Source organism: Coturnix japonica, chromosome 4, assembly GCF_054131305.1.
Source record: "Coturnix japonica strain WE chromosome 4, WE-NBRP24, whole genome shotgun sequence".
Classification (NCBI taxonomy): Eukaryota; Metazoa; Chordata; class Aves; order Galliformes; family Phasianidae; genus Coturnix; species Coturnix japonica.
The window spans coordinates 51,703,106-51,722,750 of NC_140666.1; the positions used below are offsets into that span (position 1 = coordinate 51,703,106).

A 19,645-nucleotide genomic window follows, 5' to 3' on the forward strand; every position below is an offset into this window, starting at 1 on the left:
ATCATATAAGATGCTTCTTTCTGCAGTTGCCATTGAAAGACACCTTGAGCAAAAGAGCTCAAAGCCATGGGGCATGTACAGCCTTCTAATCTACATCAAGTCTCATGGCAACCAACTTGGAGATTGGGTTAAATCTCAAATGGGAGGATTACATCACTTCGGAATTTGTGACTGTCATTAACTCCAGACTTCACTGATACTTGTATAAAAGTAATACCTCTTTGAGTCTTTTACGGCCCAGCTTGTTTGGAAGTGGTATAAAAGCGTAGACTACTTTCATGGCCTTAGTAGTTACACTGGTATAAAACAAGTGCAAGAAGAGAAGTTGTTCCTACAGTCCTCGTCCTCAGTCTAGTATGTGATATTAATAGATAAACACATCACCAGAACAAAAGGAATGACTCATGTGACAATGAGCTATATTCAAGGTTGCTTAGTTAAGTGTTCATATAATGTTTTTTTACAGGAGACAGCTTTGTTTCCTTATTTCCAAACACAACAGTTCATCTTGCTTTACATCAGTATAGCCAAAACATCAGGTGAGAGAAACCAGTATTTTTTGCAGCTGCATGTATCAAGGAGCCTCCCTGGCATGCAGCCCTCATACAGTGCCGCCTTCTACCTTGTTCTGCGCTCAAAAGGCTGGGTGACCTGCTAATGCCATTCACCTCAGGACGGGAAGAGCTGGGGAATCATAAAGGAGAGGCAGGATGGATTCTGCTTTCTTTCAGTGCTCTGTTGGAGTGATCTCTCACAGAGCTTAATTCTAAGAAACGAACCTAGGGCTTGTATATCCTCAGCAACATCATCCAAAAGAAAACAAAAGGAGGAAAGAAAGTAGAAGCCAGGTAATTAGTTGCAGAGGAAAGTTTGCACCCAAAACATCAACATCTTGCAAAGTCTGCCTCCACTATGCCATAGGGCCACCTCCGCCCCCGAGATAGGCAGATGGTGGATTCCGCACCCCATAGGTGACAAAGATGACCCTGCAAGAATGGCTGGTGTTGAGGAATTTGCTTTCTGAATGCTTGTTTGGGTTTAGGCAGAGGATGTTGGTGACAGCCAGGTAACCCTACTGCTCCAGCTAGGGGCCAAGCTGGGATGCAGGGGTCTGGGATGGAGGTTTTGGTGTCCTGGAAGGGGACTGGGATGAGGAAAAGGTGGTGGTCTGTTTTCTGTGCTCCTTCCCTTTCTCTTTGCCTGCTGATAGCCTTGGAGTTGCCCCATCAAAGACTTATTTTCCTAGTAGGAAGGATTTGTTATAATGTTTAAGCCCAGGAAGTAAATGAAAATTACTTTGTGCCCTTGAGTACTCCTGTGATGAGAGTAGGAATTGCCTAAGGGTGAGTTTTTGAGTCAGCTGCCACTCTGAAGCCCTGGGGAGATTTAACAGGTCAAGGGTTTAATGGTTTTTTGGTCTTGCAGGTCAGCAGAAGGAGGGGGGAGGCTTTGTTTTGGGGATTGATACCTGCAATGGGAAACAAGGTGGGTCTTGGCAGCCACCTGCTAAGCTTTGATGGTCCTGAAAAGCAGAAGTCCGGAGTCAGCAGCTCCAAGGGGAAAACCTAAGATGGAGGCTGATTGCTAGCTGTGCACTCATAAATGACAGGAAGGAGGGCAAAAAGGTGTTTGTTTGGAAAACAGGGACTTTCCAAGCATACGTCCCCAATGGTCTGCTCTCATTCCCTGCCAGACTGAGGTGCTCTCATTATCCAGCTGCCAGGAGGCACTGGACAGCCTCTTAGAGTAGGAGCTGCAGTGAACTCATACTCTTAGATACAAGAAACTGGCTGCCAGAGCAGAGTTCTCCAATAGGGGCTGAGCCTTTGGAGAGGTTGCATTTTCCATCGTTTCTTTTTTATTATACTTTTTCAGTTTCAAATACATTTTAAAGGACCAGTAAGAGAGATCCTAGGCCATAGTGGGAACTGAATGTGCTGTTTTATGTTAGTCTTTTTTGTTTTTTCTTCTTCATTTGGCACTTTTTGGACAGTTCCCCCCACCACCCCCCGCCATTGTGTAGGCTGCCATCTTCCTTTGTTTATTTGTAGCAAGCATGTGGGCATAGCCTTGCTTACACTCCGAGCGACTGGGGAACCACCATAAATGTAGCTTATCTGCTTTCTGATCCATTTTCTTTTGCATCAGTTTGGATTTGTGCATTGTCAGTAACATCTGTGCTGCTTTAGTGGCATACAGTTCTCAAGTCTAATTAGCTGGCTGCTTGTAATCAGGACTAATTCAACTGTTGTCATTCTGAATGTTCTTTTTCCCTTTTTTTTATGCCACATTTGCCTGATTGACCTTTTTTGTTTTTTCTCTGTCTTCCTATCGGGCTGCTCCAGGAGCCATGGCTAATCATCTTATAACCAATGCTCTGCTTCGTCCTCATGGCACTAACAACCCTTATAATACATTGCTCGGGGAATCGGCGGTCTATAACAACCCTTCTGTCAGCATGTACAACGCACAAGGTGTGCAGGAGTTTCTCTCTAACTTTTCTAGTGAGAATTCCATTTTCTGTGGCTTATTTTTGCCCATTTCTTTCTTTTTTCTTCCGTTTTCTTTTTTTTTTCCCCCTCTCCCCCCTCACACACACACTTTGTTTTTTGGAATTGGGCACAAAAATTATCCTCTCTTTCCTTTCATTTCAGCGCATTTTTCCATTTTCTGTAGGCTTTTTTTCCATGAGCAATCAAGTTCACTTTGAGAGACACTCATCAGTTCTACTCAAAACATTCATAGTGGTTTTGATTTTGATTTTTTTTCTTTTTAATCCCCTTGCTTTTGTATCGTTTTGGTCTTGTGTGTGTGTGTTTTGTCAGATATATCCATTCCTCTCTTTGTTGTCAGCACATTTCCTTGTTAAACCATTCATTTCAGAAGCAGGAACACCTCCGAAGGTAAGTGAAGCTAAAATGGCCTTTGACACCAAAGCTGCTCTTGTTTGCAATGGCAGACTAAAATGTGGTCAGCAGCACACCGGCATGTCTTCCGGGGGTTGCACAAGAAAAAAAAAATACCAAACAAATCAAAAAGACCCTTGATCTGTAGGAAAAAAAAAAAAAAAGTACAGCTGAAGCAAGGAGTGTAGGTCAGCTCCAGAGAGCAGAGTGTAGACATTGGAGGAAATGTTTTGCCGTTTGTGTTAATACATTTTGTATATGCTATTAGGAAGTAAGAAGAAAGAAAGATTGGAAAAAGGTGTAGGGAAGGTCAGAGCTCTTGGCACATTGTTCTGGCAATGAGAAGTGAGCAGGTAGAGTCAGTTGTATCCAGCTAAGGCTCCCACTGTGAGGTCAGTCTCTTGTCCCCAGCCTGTGTGTCTCTGCTCCAGCTGTGGGGGCAGGTGGTATTTGTAGGCTGCTGTCCTGGTGCCACTGCCCAGGTCAGGCAGAGGTATTTGACCAGGACAGAAGAGCAGCCAAGGTGTGGAACTTTCCGGCTCCATCATGCTCTGTCACCTCCTGTGGGAGTTAGCACTCTTTCACCTCTCCTCTCCAATGAAGGAGCCCATTTCCCATAAAGGATCCCTAAGGAAGGGAGAGTAATGATGGCTATAATGCAAGCAGTAAAACCCCCATTGTGCTATATAGCAGTGCATTGTTTAATAACAGCCACAGATACTGAACTGTATCAATAGGGTATTTTCAATCAGTCCACAAGGAAACAAGTGTTTGACCTTTTTGTTGTTCATTAATTTCTTAAGTTACGCTAACATTGTGCAATAAATTTGCTTCCACTTATGTCTTCTAGAAAGGGGCTACTGTTAAGCATGAAATGCTCTGAATTTTAAGATCTTTAGTGTATCACAAATGTCAAAACAAGCTTTGATATTCTGTATATCTTTTTGCATGATAATATTGAGATTTAAGGGACTTTGAAATCAAGCGGCAGCCTGTAATGCTGGGTCAGTATCTAACTTAAGGCAAGTCCTGAGGTTCAGGTCTGGGTGCCTCAAATAGACAAAAGAGATCTGAGCAGAAATGTGACAAAAGGTTTTACATGCATTTTAATAGTCTTATGTTCTTCTAGTTTATAAGACTGGGTTCTGATACCATTACCTAAGTTAACAGTATATTATTCCACAAACAGTGTTATTGATTTGAACGTGCTATTCTGTGCAATGCAGCCAGGTGGATGACAGAGAAAGTTGCCCAGACTACATTCCTAGGAGATTAAAGAGAGTGTGACCACTACTGATTCCGTTTAAGCCACTGGAGCTTTGCCAATGACTTCAGAGGCAGCAAAATGCAACCCATTATATTCAGGAGGCTGCAAGTTAATTAATGGCTGAAGAAAGTGATAGAGCTTTTGCTTTTCAATCTGGCTATTTTCCTGGGACAAAGCATTCCGTTACAAAGTGTGTATATTAGGAGAACCAGCAGTGGAAGGGAAACTTAGCAAAACCCATTTGGGTTCTTTGCGGTTTAAGGGCACTGCACCAGCAACCCAACTAAAGCAATGATAACGCATTGTAAAAGTAGATGCTGTCACCATCTACGAGTGTACTTTGGCCAGGATTGGTGTGCAGGGAAGGTATGCTAGCTAACACTGCCCTACTAACTCATTCCACATGATTTTTTGCACCTTCATCTGCCACATCTAGTGTTGATCGTTGACAGAGACAGACACTATAAAGAGGATAAATGTGGAGTCTGGGGCGGTCTGCCCATTCCTTTCTCCTCTCCAGTTCCATGCTTTAAAATGCCTTCTCTGTTCAAGCTGAAGCTGCCCCGTCTCAGCAGGGGCTGGGAGCCCTAAAAAGCATTGTAAAGAGGCTGAGAATGGGAACCCAACAGGCCAGAGGCCAAGTACGAGTGACAAAAGCAATTCCTTCACAGGACAGAGTGTAAAAGGAGGAGGAGATGGTAGGTGAGGAGCCTGGCACCCCGCAGCACGTGCGAAGCGCTCACTGCCCTTTGCATCTGATGGATGTGTACTCACTCGGTCTCTTGGATGCATAAGTGTCTCAAAATGGCCTAACTGCTTTTGTGATTGATAAGTTTAAGAGAAGAAGGAAATCACGTAACAAGCTCTGCTTAAATAACAGCGTGCCACAGACCCATGCAAAGTGAGAAGTTGACAGTTAACAATGGCTCTTCATCTTCATCTCTGGCTCTGCTTTTTTTTTTTAACCCTTCCTTCTCAACAGCTTCATTTAGAGATGCCATTATTCGAACTACTGTTTCTCACACATTTGCTTGCAAAGTCCATCTAATTTTCCATGTGTTTGGTTATAAAAAGAACCGAAAGGAAACGCTTCCTTGCAAAAGTTTGTTAAATGCCAACAGCCCCATGACGAGCTAAGTCGTACTCTTGCAAAGCGCTGTTGCAAAGGATGGACAGCAAAACAGTTTAGCAAGGAAATGGATTTCAGTTTCAACTGCCAGGGGTTATTAGAACTAACAGTAAGTAAAGCCATTCATTTTAAGACTCTGGAAATGACATTGACAGTGCCTGTCTTTTCAAGCATGACCATTGCCAGCTTTAAACTTCTCTTAAAATTTCCAGGGATTATTTCTTGATGTATTGCACGCTGAACATTTATAATGGCATTGGATAAAGTTTTAAATGTGATTATATTTTCAATAAAACTGTAGTCCATTGATATTGCGGGTAAAATACTTTTCTGTCTAAAATGTCAATATTTTTAACCTGAAATAAACCATGTAACAAATTCATGTACTCTGGGCAGTGAAAATTATTTCCGTTAACTCTCTTTTCTGCACATCATCAATTTGCTTTTTACTCATGTTTCTCCTACTGTCGCTGTAAGCTTACTTGTTGTTTTTTCTTTCCTTTTCTTCATGCTGTCGTTTAGAGCCCTACAGAGAGACAAGTATGGGAGTAAAGCTAAACATTGCATATCAAATGTAATTTTTTTTAGTTCACTTTTATTGCATCACATATAGATGATGTAGTTAATAAAGGAAATTCATCTCACAGTTTTGAAATCAAAAGAATCTAAAGCATATGAATATACATATGTATATATCTGTGTATGCGTGTGTGTGTGTGTGTGTGTGTATATATATATATATATATGTATGTGTACATATATATATAATTAAGATTAGATGATGCTTTCCTTGTTCATTTCCCATTTTTGTGGTATCATTTACCCAAACTAGTTTCTCATTTAGCTATGCGTGCAGTTCTTTTAAACTTCACCTTTTGATTTGCAAGGTCATGGCATTTTTATATGGCTCATTTTATTACAGACCCCACTGTTTTCACATGTGATGCCTTCATTTATTTCCCTCTGAACCCTGTCAGCCTCCAGCTAGCTCTATGCATTGGCAGTGGAAGCATTGCTTGGTGCCTCAATGCATACGGCACTCAGCTATTAGACGGATGCTGTCATGTCCGTCACCCATTGCATACTATCCTCCCCTAAAATGCTCACTTCCCATTTCTTCCCAGACATCATGGCTCATTTGGAGAGCTTCCAACATGAAAATAAGCGGCTTTGCTCTATGTCTGTGATGGCTAGTTGACTTTTCGCATAGCTCCCTTGTTTGTTTGGAAACCCGGGATACGGCACCACCTTCCAAGCTTCAGAAACCTAGAAGACAACAGACACATTTGGGTATTTCACTCAAAAGAAAGAATAAAAGCTTGCACTAGTACTTTCCAGCCGTTGTCATGCACAACTATGACATCGCAGATATAGACCGAATCCTGTATTTTCAGAAGGTACACATGCCATGTACCAAGCATGGTAAGAGCAACTTTTAAATTGTTGGCTAATGGCTCCTCTCATCCACTGCTGCTTGCTGGGAGTTGCTTATGATTTTTTGGCAACACCCACAACCCTTAGCTGAAAGGTTGGTATAGGATTTTGTGCTTTCCCATGTCTGTCTTTGCTCTGGGGAGGCCATAATCCAAAAATAAAGAAACCCCACAATGTGTGGCAGCTTAACCTGCCTGTGGCCTGGGTTTCTTCTCACTTGCCTACCTGCTCCACCATACCCCATAGAGTGAGTAAGGATGGCATCAAGCTCCAGCCTTGTGCTGGCTGTGCTGACAGGCCAGCAAAATATGAGACAGCAGAAGCAAGCAGGCCAGTTCATTGCTGAAATTCAGACGTCTCACTTATACAGCTGTCTGTGCATATATAAATTCATTGTGCGAGCCAGGCATCTGAATTTCCCTGGGCTGCCTCTTCTAACACAGCAGCAGGGAAGAAGGCTGTCAAGAAAGGTTCAGGAGTGTCCCCATAGCCCCAATGTGTGTCCTACCATGTCTGCCATACTATGGCAGTGACAGTACTTGCTCTGCCTTCCATTGAGCCCTCTTCTTTCACTTGGAAAGGGAGATGGAATGTATTCTTAAAGCCTGTGCAAGACCCTGCTATAGCTGTCCCCGGTACCGATTACATTAGGAAACTCCCAGCTGACCAAGATGAAGTAAATCATTTTGTCTGTGCTCTTGGGCCAGGAGGGGTAGGACATTTAGCCTCATTGCAGAAATGCTTTGGACAGGAAGCACTTTGTAGCCCCATGCTGGCTGCATGAGCTAATCACAAATCTTGCCTTTAGCACTCATGTCTTTCCTCTTATAGGGAGTGCAGATTTATTTTCCCCATCCAAAGCTAGTAAGGATACAGTCTCAGGTGAAGTTTGGCTAATGATTAACCTACACAGCAAATACTTCTCCTCAGCTGGGGTGAATTGCCAAAGCCCTGCAGCAAGGGCACTTTGGCCCAGCTAAGGCTCATGTACCACTCAGCTCCCTGGGAATGTGTAGAGCAAATCCCAGAGCCTCTGGAAGCAGCAGTGCACAACAGCCAGAGGAAATACTGGCAGGGGGAGGTTATTCCCTTCTGCTAGCTATTGCCCTCCGTTTTCAAGCAGTGAGGCCCTAAGCCAGCAGCGAGGCCTTAAGCCAGCGAAGTGGAGCCACACACTCACACCTGTGCTGAAGCACACTCCCCAGTGCTGAAACGGCACGCCACTCGCTTCCCCTTGGCCCCGCGGCAGCCTAGGAAGGGTGTGAGTGTGCACGTCCCGCGTGAGTGTCCTGTTTGTACAAGTCACCCTCTCTTGTGTAATGTTTTTCAGAGGGGCTTCTGAACAATGCCAGGGATACAAGTGTCACGGATACTCTACCACTGAATGGTAATCACGGCAACAGCTACAGCATCGCCAGCGGCGAGTACCTCAGCAACTGCGTGCAAATCCTTGACCGCGGGTACAACCACACCGAGAACGCCCTCGAGAAAAAGATCCTGAAGGAACTCACCTCCAACTACATCCCCTCCTACCTGAACAACCACGAGCGCTCCAGCGAGCAGAGCCGCAACCTGATGAACAAACTCGTCAACAGCGTGGGCGGCGGGAGCGAGGACGACGCCATTGTGCTAGACGACGCCACCTCCTTCACCCACGAGGAGAGCCTGGGCCTGGAGCTCATCCATGAGGAGTCGGACGCCCCGCTGTTGCCCCCCCGCGTGTATTCGGCTGACGGCCCCCAGCCCCACCTCTACAGCCGGCGGCGCATCCCACAGGACAACAGCGAGAGCTTTTTCCCCTTGCTGACCAACGAGCACACGGACGACCTCCAGTCGCCCAACAGGGATTCTCTGTACACCAGTATGCCTGCGCTGGCCGGCATGCCCGTGGCGGAAAGTGTTGCTGCCAGCACCCAGACCGACCCCCCTGCGGCAAAAAGCGGCGACGCTGATGATGTTTACTACAAGAGCATGCCCAACCTCGGCTCCAGGAACCACGTCCATCAGCTACACACGTACTACCAGCTAGGCCGAGGCAGTAGCGACGGCTTTATAGTCCCGCCGAACAAAGAGGGAACCTCCCCGGACGGCAGTGCAAAAGGACCCGCTCATTTGGTCACTAGTCTATAGAAGGTTAAGCAAAAATGAAGCAAACGGACACCCACGGCCCCTCCGTAACGCTCGGTTTACTGTTCTGAGTTAATACAAGCAGTGGTAATATTGTGTGTACTCCTAAATCTTCATGCTGTTCTAAGCGAAATGAAACTCTTGGACTTTTTTTACTGGAATTTTTAGGCCAGCCCGGAGAGAACAGGAACTGCTGCCCCCTCCCTCTCCCCAGTCCCTCCCCATCCTCCCTCCCTTCAGACAGACTTCATTATGTTAATGAAAGTGATAGGACAGATAATGGCACACTTCGTGGCCTTCTCAAGTTATGCTGTATTTGTTTAAACGATCCTTGATGCTGTGTTGCTCTTAATACTGAGGACCTGATTTAAGAAAGAAAACAAACAAAAAAAAAAAGCAAAGAAAAACAAACAAACAAACAAAAAAAGGCCAAAAATGTGCATTTGAAACTAGTAGCGATGGCGCATCTAGGTGGGAGTGCTGCACAAAACAAACAAGTTAGCAAACTGTCTGTTACAAATCCGGATCGTGCAACGGGGTTTGGTCACTCACAACTCGGTTTGATCGCAGCACCCTTCGCTGCGGGAGCAACCGAAACAAAAATTAATGATACGGAAGGGAATCCTAGAATTATATGCTAAAGGCATATTTTATGTTTTGCTGTATTAACTGACGATCAAAACTAATGGCAGAAAAAGAGAATCGAACAGTTTCTATGTAATGTACAGATACTAGCATTGCACATATAGTCTGCTTTCTGTTCCTCCAGAACTTGCGTCCCTGTTAATGTAGTGGAAAAAAAAAATAATAATAATAAGAACTTTTTCTGTTGTGCTGGTCTTGTAAGTTTGTCTACCAGTAGGAGCAAGGTTTTTCATAACTCCTGTTTTTCTTTTCTTTCCTTTTGCCCCTCCCCTCAGTCCCTCCCATCCCGGTAAACAAAATGTCTCACTGGGCAGAAAAAACGAACACCACTTTCTAAGGTCCATTTTTAGGAATGTGATGGCAGTTTCTTTTCAACCAAGAGAGTCTTTTCTTTCCTCATTGTGTATCTTTCTCGAGCTGCCACATGGCTGGCAGACTTTTTGCAGAATAGAGCAGGCAAACTTTGTTTACAGTGCACAACCGATCATAACAAGAATCCTGTGAAGCATCTTTGGCAAGCAGCCCCTCACCCAGGCCGTAGGTTCGCATCTAGAAGCCAAGAGGTTTTTGTAGTCGTAGCGGGGCTTCTGCATGAGACGGCGATATCCCCATAGGAGCTAAGGGCCTTCATGGCCTCGTCCGGTCCCCGTTTAGGCACTTGTACTGCAGTGGTTAAGGAGAAAATTGATTGATGCGTAGTGATCTAAAAAGTACTTTTTGCAGTGATTTTTAAAGAAAAAAAGAAAAAAAAGAAAAAAAAAAAAGTAAAAAAAAAAGTCTTCTGTTCATTATTTTGCCTAACAGAAAATTTATTTATTTGACACGATTTTAAGTAACATAGGCTTTCCAGAGGTAAATTAGCAGCACGGAGTATAATTTCTTCTTTTTTTTTTTTTCCTGTTTTTTCTTTTCTTTTTCTTTTTTTTTTTTTTTTTTTTTTTTTTTTTTAATTTATGATCATTTTGTATGGTCTCAGCAGTTGAATGACCTCATTACTAATATTTGTTGTAAAAGTGAAGCTTGTTTGCCAACCAATAAACAACTGATCACAATTTAGAAGACACTGTATGTATGTACTGTACAATTAATCGCTCTTCTCTGTTGTTCCTTTCTCCATTGCTGTCTTCAGTACGAGTTTCCAACTCCTTTAGGGCATGGGTGAGCAGTGCCAGAGAGGAAGCCTGGCTGAGCAATTTAAGCACAAACGTTACCCAGCTACAGCTGAGTAGAAGTATCAATCTAGCAGCGCTTGTTTCTGGGTGAGAACAAAGCTGGCCCAACGTTTCTTGCAGGTTATCCTAGGTCTGTTTTGTGCCTACTGTATAAACCAGAAAATGACATGCAGATGATTTGAGCATAGTATTTCATGTGTCTTTTTAATCATTGTAATGATTTCTTAATTATTTTTTTTATTTTTTAATTATGATTCTTTTGAGATTGAATACCGCTGGTAGCATGTCAAAGAGTAAAACAAGTCCCCGTTAGGCCTCAGTCGTTGTTTGCTGTCTCATTATTTTCCTGCTCCAGATGTGTGCAGACGTGTGCTAGAAACCCCCTTGCACTTCCCAGTGGCCCAGCCTCTCTTCAGGTCCCTCCAGAGCAACTGGGTCTGTGCAAGGGCTGTCCTAAGGTGTTTCTGCAACCAGCAGCTCAGACCAAAACGCCTTGGGAAGGAGACCTCATTTCTGACCAGGCTGTGCCTCCTGCCAGGTCTGGGTTTTGGCCTTTCCCACCAGGAGTTTGGGGAATCACAGCAAAACAGCTATTGGCTGTGCCCTTGTTCTGCCCCACTGGCTTCTGCCTCGCTGTCTCCTTGCATGGTTCTGTTTTCTTTGCCAGCAGGGTCAGAGCTGGGAGGCAAGTGGTAGATGCATGCACACAACTGTTCAGATCCCAGAGCCAAACCAGTATTTCCCACAGTCCAATTGAGGCTGTGAGGCCTTGAAATACCTCTGTTTTGGAGAAAGTTAAAGCTCACCTACCATATTAGTCTCCAAAAAGTGGTTTTCCAAGGATTTGGTGGGATTAAATTCCTACAGAGTGTGAGATTCACTGTAGCAAATATTGCTATGATAAAATGGGAGGCGGGTGATCAGTGTAGCGTGCCTGAAACTGCAAGAACAAACCAGTAGTGGATTTGCTATGAGATGACTGTGTCCTACGAAATAGCTATGGCTTTCTTCAGTCCAAATGGTCGTTCTCACATCACCCCTTCCCATGTATTTCTGATGCAGCAGGAAACAGGCTTTTTTCCCCTTCTCACGAGAGCTTCTGTCCTCCAGCTACCATGCCTATTAGCACTTTGATTGCAAAAACCACTGTTTATTTTCAAGCTGATTATTTCCATCCCCAGGCTGAGCTGGCACCACAGGGTTCACTGTTGGTGCTTTTTACAAATTTGGAAACAGCTGAATCACAAAACAGAGGGGAAATAGATATCATTAATTACATCAAGCCAAGTACGTTTTAAGACTGTCATTTGGTTTGGGGAGGGAGGGAGCAAGATGGAGGTAATTTTTTTTCATTTTTTCCTCTTTTGAACAGTTTCTTATTGTGTCAGATAGTTGATTATTGGCATGGCGAAGGTTTCTGCTTGTTGATAAGTAACTCAATAGATGTGTTACGTGACTGGCAGCACAGCGGTGTCTTTTGTGCAGCACGTGAAACTCATCTAAAGCCTTTGAAGCCTAAAATGCTGTTGGAGTGGGAGGTAGGACTGCAGAACTTCTGAGGCATTTCTTAATGCTGAGCAAAGGCAGGGAGATGCAGGAGAGCAGCTTGTGGTACTCATGATGCTTGACAAAGAGGCAGTAATGATAATGGTATTAAGTCCCTTACCTGTGATTGGAGCACACAACTTAGCCAGCTGGATTGAAGTAGGTAAGCAGCCTTGTATCAGAGGGATCTTCTATAGAGCTTTGATAAAAGAAAGAAAGGGGAGTAGCAGGGGGGGGAGGGGCAGGGGCAAGGGCAGGGGCAGGTGAATTAAAAAAAAAAAAGATTTACAGAATATTGAAGCTTCCTTTGACTGCAATAAGCATCCAACTTTCCATGGAAAACAGAGTAGAGGCAAAAAAGAAATGCTTGGTTCTGCAGAGCCATCAATCTTATATACAGAGCTTCCCTGCTGGAAGCATGGGACCATTTTAAGGAGATGCTGGTTGCTGGGCATGTGTGGAGTGAGGATTTCCAGTGACAATGCATAGCTTGAGTCATCCTTTCTTCTGAAAGTGTTGCTTGCAGGTGGGAAATGGAAATGGAGATACGCAAGGCTGCAAGGTGAGCACTGAGCATTGCATGCAATGTCCCATCATCCTAGGGCATTTTGCAAGTAGCAAATCTCTTTTTCCCATGCTCCTCCTCACCTGCAGATAAACAAGATTACTTTCTTTGAGTAATCCCATATCGGATGTCAGATTGCCCCATAGCTACTGGATGCACCAGTTTGCTGGACTACCACTAAGTTTCCTACTGCTTAAGGACACTTAGGCTCCTAAGGGCAGTGCTGCTCATTTTCTGCAAGAGCCATAAGGGACAAGCTGCACGAGACTATAAAGATCTCCCCAAAAAAATTGTGAAGGAGAGAAAGATATAACAAGAAAGGCTGCAAGACTACATAGGCTACAAGTTTAGGGTGTTCATCACATCTTTGGAAACACCACGTAGACATTATTGCTTACTACGGTGCTGCTCTTTTCCTCCTAGTGATTGCATTTAATTCCCTGAAATCTGAGTGATGAAGGTCCTTATGTCCCTGCCTGCATCCCTGTTGCCCTCACACACTCTTGATCTTGACAGTTCATAAAGAATATAATACCCTGCAGACTTGCCTGCACAACAGGAATGTAAGGATAGCTCATCTTATTAAAAGCAGTCTCAGGAGAGCCTAAGAGCAGTGGCTTGGTCATCTGTCTCACTGTGATCTCCTCCTTCTATCTAAAAAGTTCTTTATTTTTAGCTACCTGCTGCATTCAGCTAGACTATGCAAATTTTATTCAATGAATATTTTAGGGTTTAAATAGTCTGTGCTCATAAACATTCTCAAAGTGTCATGTCGGCACAGGTTCTCTGGTAACAGAGCTGAGAACATCCTACAGCACAAAGCTGAAAGCAGATAAAATCAGTGATCAACGCTGCCAGAGAAGGCAGCAGACATTGTCAGTGGGCATCCTGGGCAGGGATACCAGCAAAAGCAAGTGGGGCTGTGGGCCCAGAACAGGGAAGCCCTCGCTCTGCAGTCGGTTTTTGCTGCTGGACATTGAGCCAGGGCTGGATAAACACTCTGTGGGGCAGCATGTCCTGGGGATGTGCAGGGTCATGCAGCTGGTGGCATGTTTTCCTAGTTCAGGGGAGATGGTCTGATTAACGCTGAAATATTGAGGCTATTCAGCATAGACAGAACTTGGAAATCTTCCCCTTCCACACCAGAATAGCTCTTAGCAGGTGGTTACTGTTTGTTGTATTTGGTACTCCAGATGGTGATAGTCTCCTCCAGCACAATGCCAACAAAACAACTCAGCTTCCTAACTATTTGCTGTCTTTTTGATTTCCCCCCTCCCTCATTTCTTTTCTTATGTTTCTACTCCTTAAATACTCTGTACACATGTAAAAACACAAACTAAAACCTCAATAATAAAATATATATATATTGGTAAACCCAGAGCAGTTATTATGTGCTGGAAGCAAATGCTTGCATTTTGACAGTGCTGCTTAAACCCAAAGCAACAACTGAAATGCAGGAGCAGAGCTGCATGGTGTGCATGGCCATGTTTTGGATGAGGCCTAAATCCACGTCCCATAAGAGCAATCTTGTGCCCAAAGAGAAGAAGCATCCACTTTTGTTTAACAGGCAAATGGTTGTGTTCTGGTGACAAGAAGGAATATAGTGAGAGCCTACAGCTGTCTTTTCCTTTTTTCTTTCTTTTTGGTCTTAAAGCATTGAATATTTATGGCTTCTCTTGGTGCCATACGTGCCTCATTCACACTGGCAGGACAGCACGTTAAATGTAGAATTTTGGTGCAGAAAAGCAATGCTGCATTGCTCTGAGCACATACAGATGACCCAGTATCTTCCATTGCTGCTTACAGTCAAATGTATGTACTGTTATGACTTCAAAACAGCAGCATGATGCTCCATGAATAAATTACGATTATAATGAAGCTCTTTTCATACTGTCTTCTCCCACCTCCCCCCAAGGCATCTCGTGGAGAATTTAGTTCAGGTCCCTATGGCAGAAAAGCTCAATGCAAGAGCAAATACTGTGCTTTGGAGGCTTTGCCTTTCAGCAGGAACAAGTCTCTGTTAACCTCCACTGATAAATGGGTTTTGGGGGATGAGGGGTCAACAACTTCATTAGCTGGGCCAAGTTTATGGAGGATAAAAGGATCTTTCCCCCTAGTTTTGTCTCTGGAGAGGAAGGGCTATGGCAGCCCTGTTAGCAAGGCTCTCTCCGATAGATAAATGATGTAGTACATTGATGCTGTGCCTTCCCAGCCCTGCACGCACCTGGGCTCTGCCTTCCCACAGCCTCCATCTCAGCAGGTTCCTGATTGCTGCCATTCATATATGCAGGTGGTTTTAAAGAGTGTTTCATATCTAATAGGTGGGATTTGGGATTCTTTTCCCCAGTGTATAATATACACCCAAACATTTTTAGCTGTTGTGATACAAAGCAGTGCAGAAATGAAAGGAAAAAGTGCATCCCACTGCCTGGAACAAAGTGATGAGCTACAAGGAGAGGAAGAAATTTCATCCTTTTCAAAGAGCAGCAAAAATAGCCAAGCTGAGGAACAAAAGTGAATAGTTTCTGGTTCTACCCCCAGCATTTTCCTGGTAGCACTTTCTGTGTGAGGTTTGCTGCAGCAGAGATTTGATGGCTGTTCGATGGACAGAAGATGGGGTGAAGTGATTTACCCTTAGAAAACATCTGTAATTCTCTTCCAGAGTATGCATGGCCTACCTTAACCTCTCCCTGGATGCTAAGGGAGACTGTTACCTGAATCGTTCCTTGAGTGTTCTTGTATGTGTCCGCTCTGCCCCACACAGAATGTATCTGCCTCTCCTGACCCATGCCCCAGCAAGTAGGCGTTTTGCTCCTGGAGCTTTAATTATTACAGAGACAGCTGTACGGTAGAGCTCTCAGAGACAGCCTGTGAAGTACCCTTCAGATAATGTCTGATATCAAAACAAATCTGTTTACTCTGCAGTGATTCCTACTGATTAAAAAGTGGGAAACCCACAGAAATTGCCATTTGCTCCAGCAAGCCCTGCAGCTTGGTACAAGCTCAAGGCTGTGGCTCTGGAGCTGTGCTTGCCATGGGATCAGTGAGTACCTGAGTGCAGCCCATCCTCCAGATGCTTTGGTTGGTTTAAGATGCTCCTCAAAGGAGTGTGCATTTTGCACTGAGGGGGCAGTGAAGCACTGGCACAGCTGCCCAGAGCGGCTGTGGATGCCCCATCCTTGGTGGCACTCAAGTCCAGGTTGGATGGGGTCCTGGGCAGCCTGATCTGGTGGAGATACAATCAGCCCACGGCAGGGTGGCTGAAACCAGATGATCTTTGTGGTCCCTTCCAACCCAAACTATTCTATGATTGTGTGATCACAGAGGTTTTCACCTGGCTTGCCCCCTGGCTGGCTGTGAGGTGTTGCTCTGGGCTTTACTTCTTTCCCCTTGTTCTCCACAGAGAGCGGCCGGACGCCCAAGCAGGAGCCGGTCTTCAGGAGGGTCACCATGGAAGACAGCGTCATCTAGCATCTGCACCACACTGCCCTGGCTCCTCACTGCCTCAGTTTGTCCATCCTGCCACGGGGTGGCCCAACGGGAGAGGCCCAGCCACCAGCCTCAAGAGAATCCTCAGCAAACCCTCTCATCATCACGGAGAAACCAGCCTGGCCAGGCTTTTTGCTGCACTGAGGACCACACCTTCTTGCTTGGCTGGTTTGCTGCTTTTTTTTTTTTTTTTTTTTTATTTTAAGATGAGCAGAACTGGCAAAAAGGAAAAAAGAAACAAATACAAGAAAAATTCTTTTGTAGTTCTGTCTTCTCCTAATGTTGGCTTCTTGACTGGAAAACACAGACAGGAGCGTGCTTGCCCCACTTCCCGGACCCTGCTCTGCTGCAACCAGATCCCTGCTGTAAATACAGGGGGTCAAGGAGGGAAGGAAAAAGTACACAAAGAAATGACCCCGGTGCCAGAAGAAGGTGAATTGCCATCACTTGTAAATAGGGATCGACCAGCACACGTACCTAGCAAAGGCTTCTGGGAAATGTCACTTGGATTTTATTGTCATGTGTAAATAGAGATATTTTTTTTTGTAAAAATAAGCCTTAGTTTCTTGCGGGTCATGATTCTCCATCAGCTCAACTGAGGATAGATGGACACAGAGCCTGGCAAGAGTCCTGCAGCCCAGCCATACTGCAGCAGCATGGAATGCAGCCAGAGGATGGAGGGCAGAGGACTCAGTAGGAGTTTCTCCTTCACTCCTACCAGCAGGGAGGACTTTCTGGCCTCTGTTCTCCTCATGGAGCTGTACCCACTGAGGGCTTGTGTAGCGTGGTGCAGGTGCAGGTGGGATGGGCAGCATCATCATGAGGGATACAAGCTGTGTTAGTGTGGTTCTCCCGAGTCTTTTAACATTAATTAAGAAAAAAAACAAAAAAACAAAAAAAAAAAAAAAGAAAGAAAAAATAAAATACACCAGATCTTAGAAGGCATTGGGCCAACTCTTCAGCTCAGTGCTGCAATGCCACGCAGCAAGCAGGGCTGTGCTTCAGCACAGGTTTGTGAAGAATATGGCAACGGTGGAGGGGCCATGAGGTTACACCTTCACCCTGCACAACTCAAGGGTTCTTCTTCCTTCTTTACTCTCAGTCCGACTGCATGGATTCATGCAGCAGGTGGAAAATACGTACCAGACTGGAAAAAAAACAAAGGATATTTCTGAAAAAAAAAAAAAAAAAGACCTGGAATAACTTCCTCTAGACATAAAAGGCTCTCACCTTTTCTTTTTTCTTTTTTCTTTTTTCTTTTTTCTTTTTTCTTTTTTCTTTTTTCTTTTTTCTTTTTTCTTTTTTCTTTTTTCTTTTTTCTTTTTTCTTTTTTATTTTTTTCCCAGGGTGAAAAATAGGAAAGCTTTCTTCTCAGAAAGAGTAATGTTGTCACAGGCTGCCTGGGAAGGTGGTGGAATCACCATCCCTGGAGTTGTTCAGGGGACATGGAAGTGTGGCACTGAGAGATGTGGTCAGTGGGTGTGAGGGGGATGGACTTGTGGTTGGACTCGGTGATCTTAGAGGTCTTTTCCAACCTTAGTGATTCTATGAAAATCAGGAAGAAGAATGAACACCCCCCTGCTTTGTGCCAGAAAGGTTCTGGAAATTAACCAGTAAAGTAAGAAGAAAAAAACCTCTCAAGAGTGATGAAAGATTTCAGCCCAAGGAGATGCCTAAACTTTTACAGCCCAAAAGTTTAGGGTTGAATCCTGGTCTGGGGAAATGTGGGATGCTGCATAGGATGGAAGCCAGCTGTGATTGAAAGCAGAAATCCCCTGGTTGTTTTTGTTGTTGTTGGGGTTTTTTGTTTGTTTGTTTGCTTGTTTTTCAGTAGATCAATGGAAAGCAGCTGGGTTGCTTTTTTTTCTCATTGGAGCCCTTGCTAGGAGTTTTTGTCCCCAGATAACCCTGTCCTCCTGCACCCAAAGCTTTTGGCGTGATGTCTAGAGGAGTTATTCTACAGCCAGCAGTGGCACTGGGTGCACTTTGACACTTTGTCACTAATGGTGACAGCTCAGAGCCCAGCACAATTCCTAACAAAAATGACAAATCCCATCCAGCCCTTCCACCCTGATGGCACACAGGTTGGCAGCCGTAGACATGAACCACCATGACGTAGGATAATGCAACCAGCCACAGCTGGAGGGATCCGAGATTTAATTGGCAAAGCCAGTGCATCCCATTAGCACCCCGGAGTCATGCTGCTCCCCAGGCAGAGGTTTGGTTCAAGCCAGCCCCAAGTCAACAGTGATTTACGTTTCACTCGCTTTGCATACCTTCAGTGGACTTCCTTACTCCTCAGGCATGGAATGAATCTTAATACATTGTAATTACTGTACTCCTGTTGATGAAACGGTATGAAAAGCTATCACGGAGAGCATTAATAAAATGTACATTATGAAAAAGAATTGGGTACCGTCTAAAATGAATAATACACCAGGTTTTACCATCCACGCCAGCTCATTACAGGCCTGCTCCTGCATTTGCTATTAAGATGCCTCATCCAAGCTGCTTGTGCTGAAGCTCTGCATCCCTGTTGGGTGGAGAGCACGTCAAGGGGTTAACCTGGGACCTCTTTCAGGCACTGATTTTCATGATGCTTCTGTATTGCCAGTGTGACCAGAATGAGCTGGGTTCTCATGCAAATGGCTGAGTGGCGAAGACTTTGAGGCAAGGTAGGATTGACATGCGCTGCAAAAACAGAATTCATTGCTTTATTATTTTCAAGAGACTGAGCCGGCAGCATCTCAATAACTGACGAGATCTTCACTGTTTTATTTATGTATAAATGTTTACTTAGCCACTGATTTTGTTTAGCAGAATTTGTTAGCAAATGGAAATTGTAAATGATAACATGGTGTCTATTTTTAAATTTATAGACTTCCATCTATAGTGAAAATCCAAGATTTCCAAAGTGCCTTTGTCTATTGGCAATCAACAAGCTCTCTTGTATTTGCTTTCTGGTAATTGCAATTAGCGACTGCAATACTTTGCATAAAACCCATTTGACCCTCCTACAGGAGGCCTGAGTGGCAGTGTGCCAAAGTCACCATCATGCACCACAGCTTAGAGCTCCAGCGTATTTAAAGGCACTGCTTCATTACCCAGCACATGGTTAGCCCACGGATTCCCTAACCCATTATACCAGAAAGGTGATGGACAAGGAGCTTCAATACATTATATTTGGCAGCATTCAACTCAGCAGACACTGCCCATAAGAAGCACAGCTTTTACTCCCTCAATGGTGGGACCCTTCTGCCTCCCTATGCTCTGCAGTCTGCAAACCAGAGGGGCTCTAAGTGCCTGGAAATTACAGCAGAGGGCAAACGCAGCAGGAGCAGCTGAGCCCCAGGAAACTCATTTCAC

At 44.5% G+C, this 19,645-nt stretch overlaps 1 protein-coding gene across 41 annotated transcripts in view; it reads left to right on the forward strand.

The window, feature by feature from the left end:
• Positions 1-18,684, forward strand: part of ADGRL3 (adhesion G protein-coupled receptor L3) — a 475,677-nt gene extending 456,993 nt beyond the window's left edge. For 14 of the 41 annotated variants that reach the window (XM_085545165.1, XM_085545173.1, XM_085545176.1 and 11 more), the window contains 3 exons: positions 2,346-2,474; positions 5,825-5,842; positions 8,067-10,571. In XM_085545165.1, coding sequence (XP_085401291.1) covers positions 2,346-2,474; positions 5,825-5,842; positions 8,067-8,866 — 947 coding nt within the window. In that variant the 3' untranslated portion in view covers positions 8,867-10,571. Of the gene's footprint in view, positions 1-466; positions 635-2,345; positions 2,475-4,609; positions 4,877-5,824; positions 5,877-8,066; positions 10,572-16,193 lie in introns of those variants that run through there. The other 27 variants (XM_085545186.1, XM_032444008.2, XM_032444009.2 and 24 more) reach the window with 10 other exon arrangements.
• The last annotated feature ends 961 nt before the right edge of the window (positions 18,685-19,645 follow it).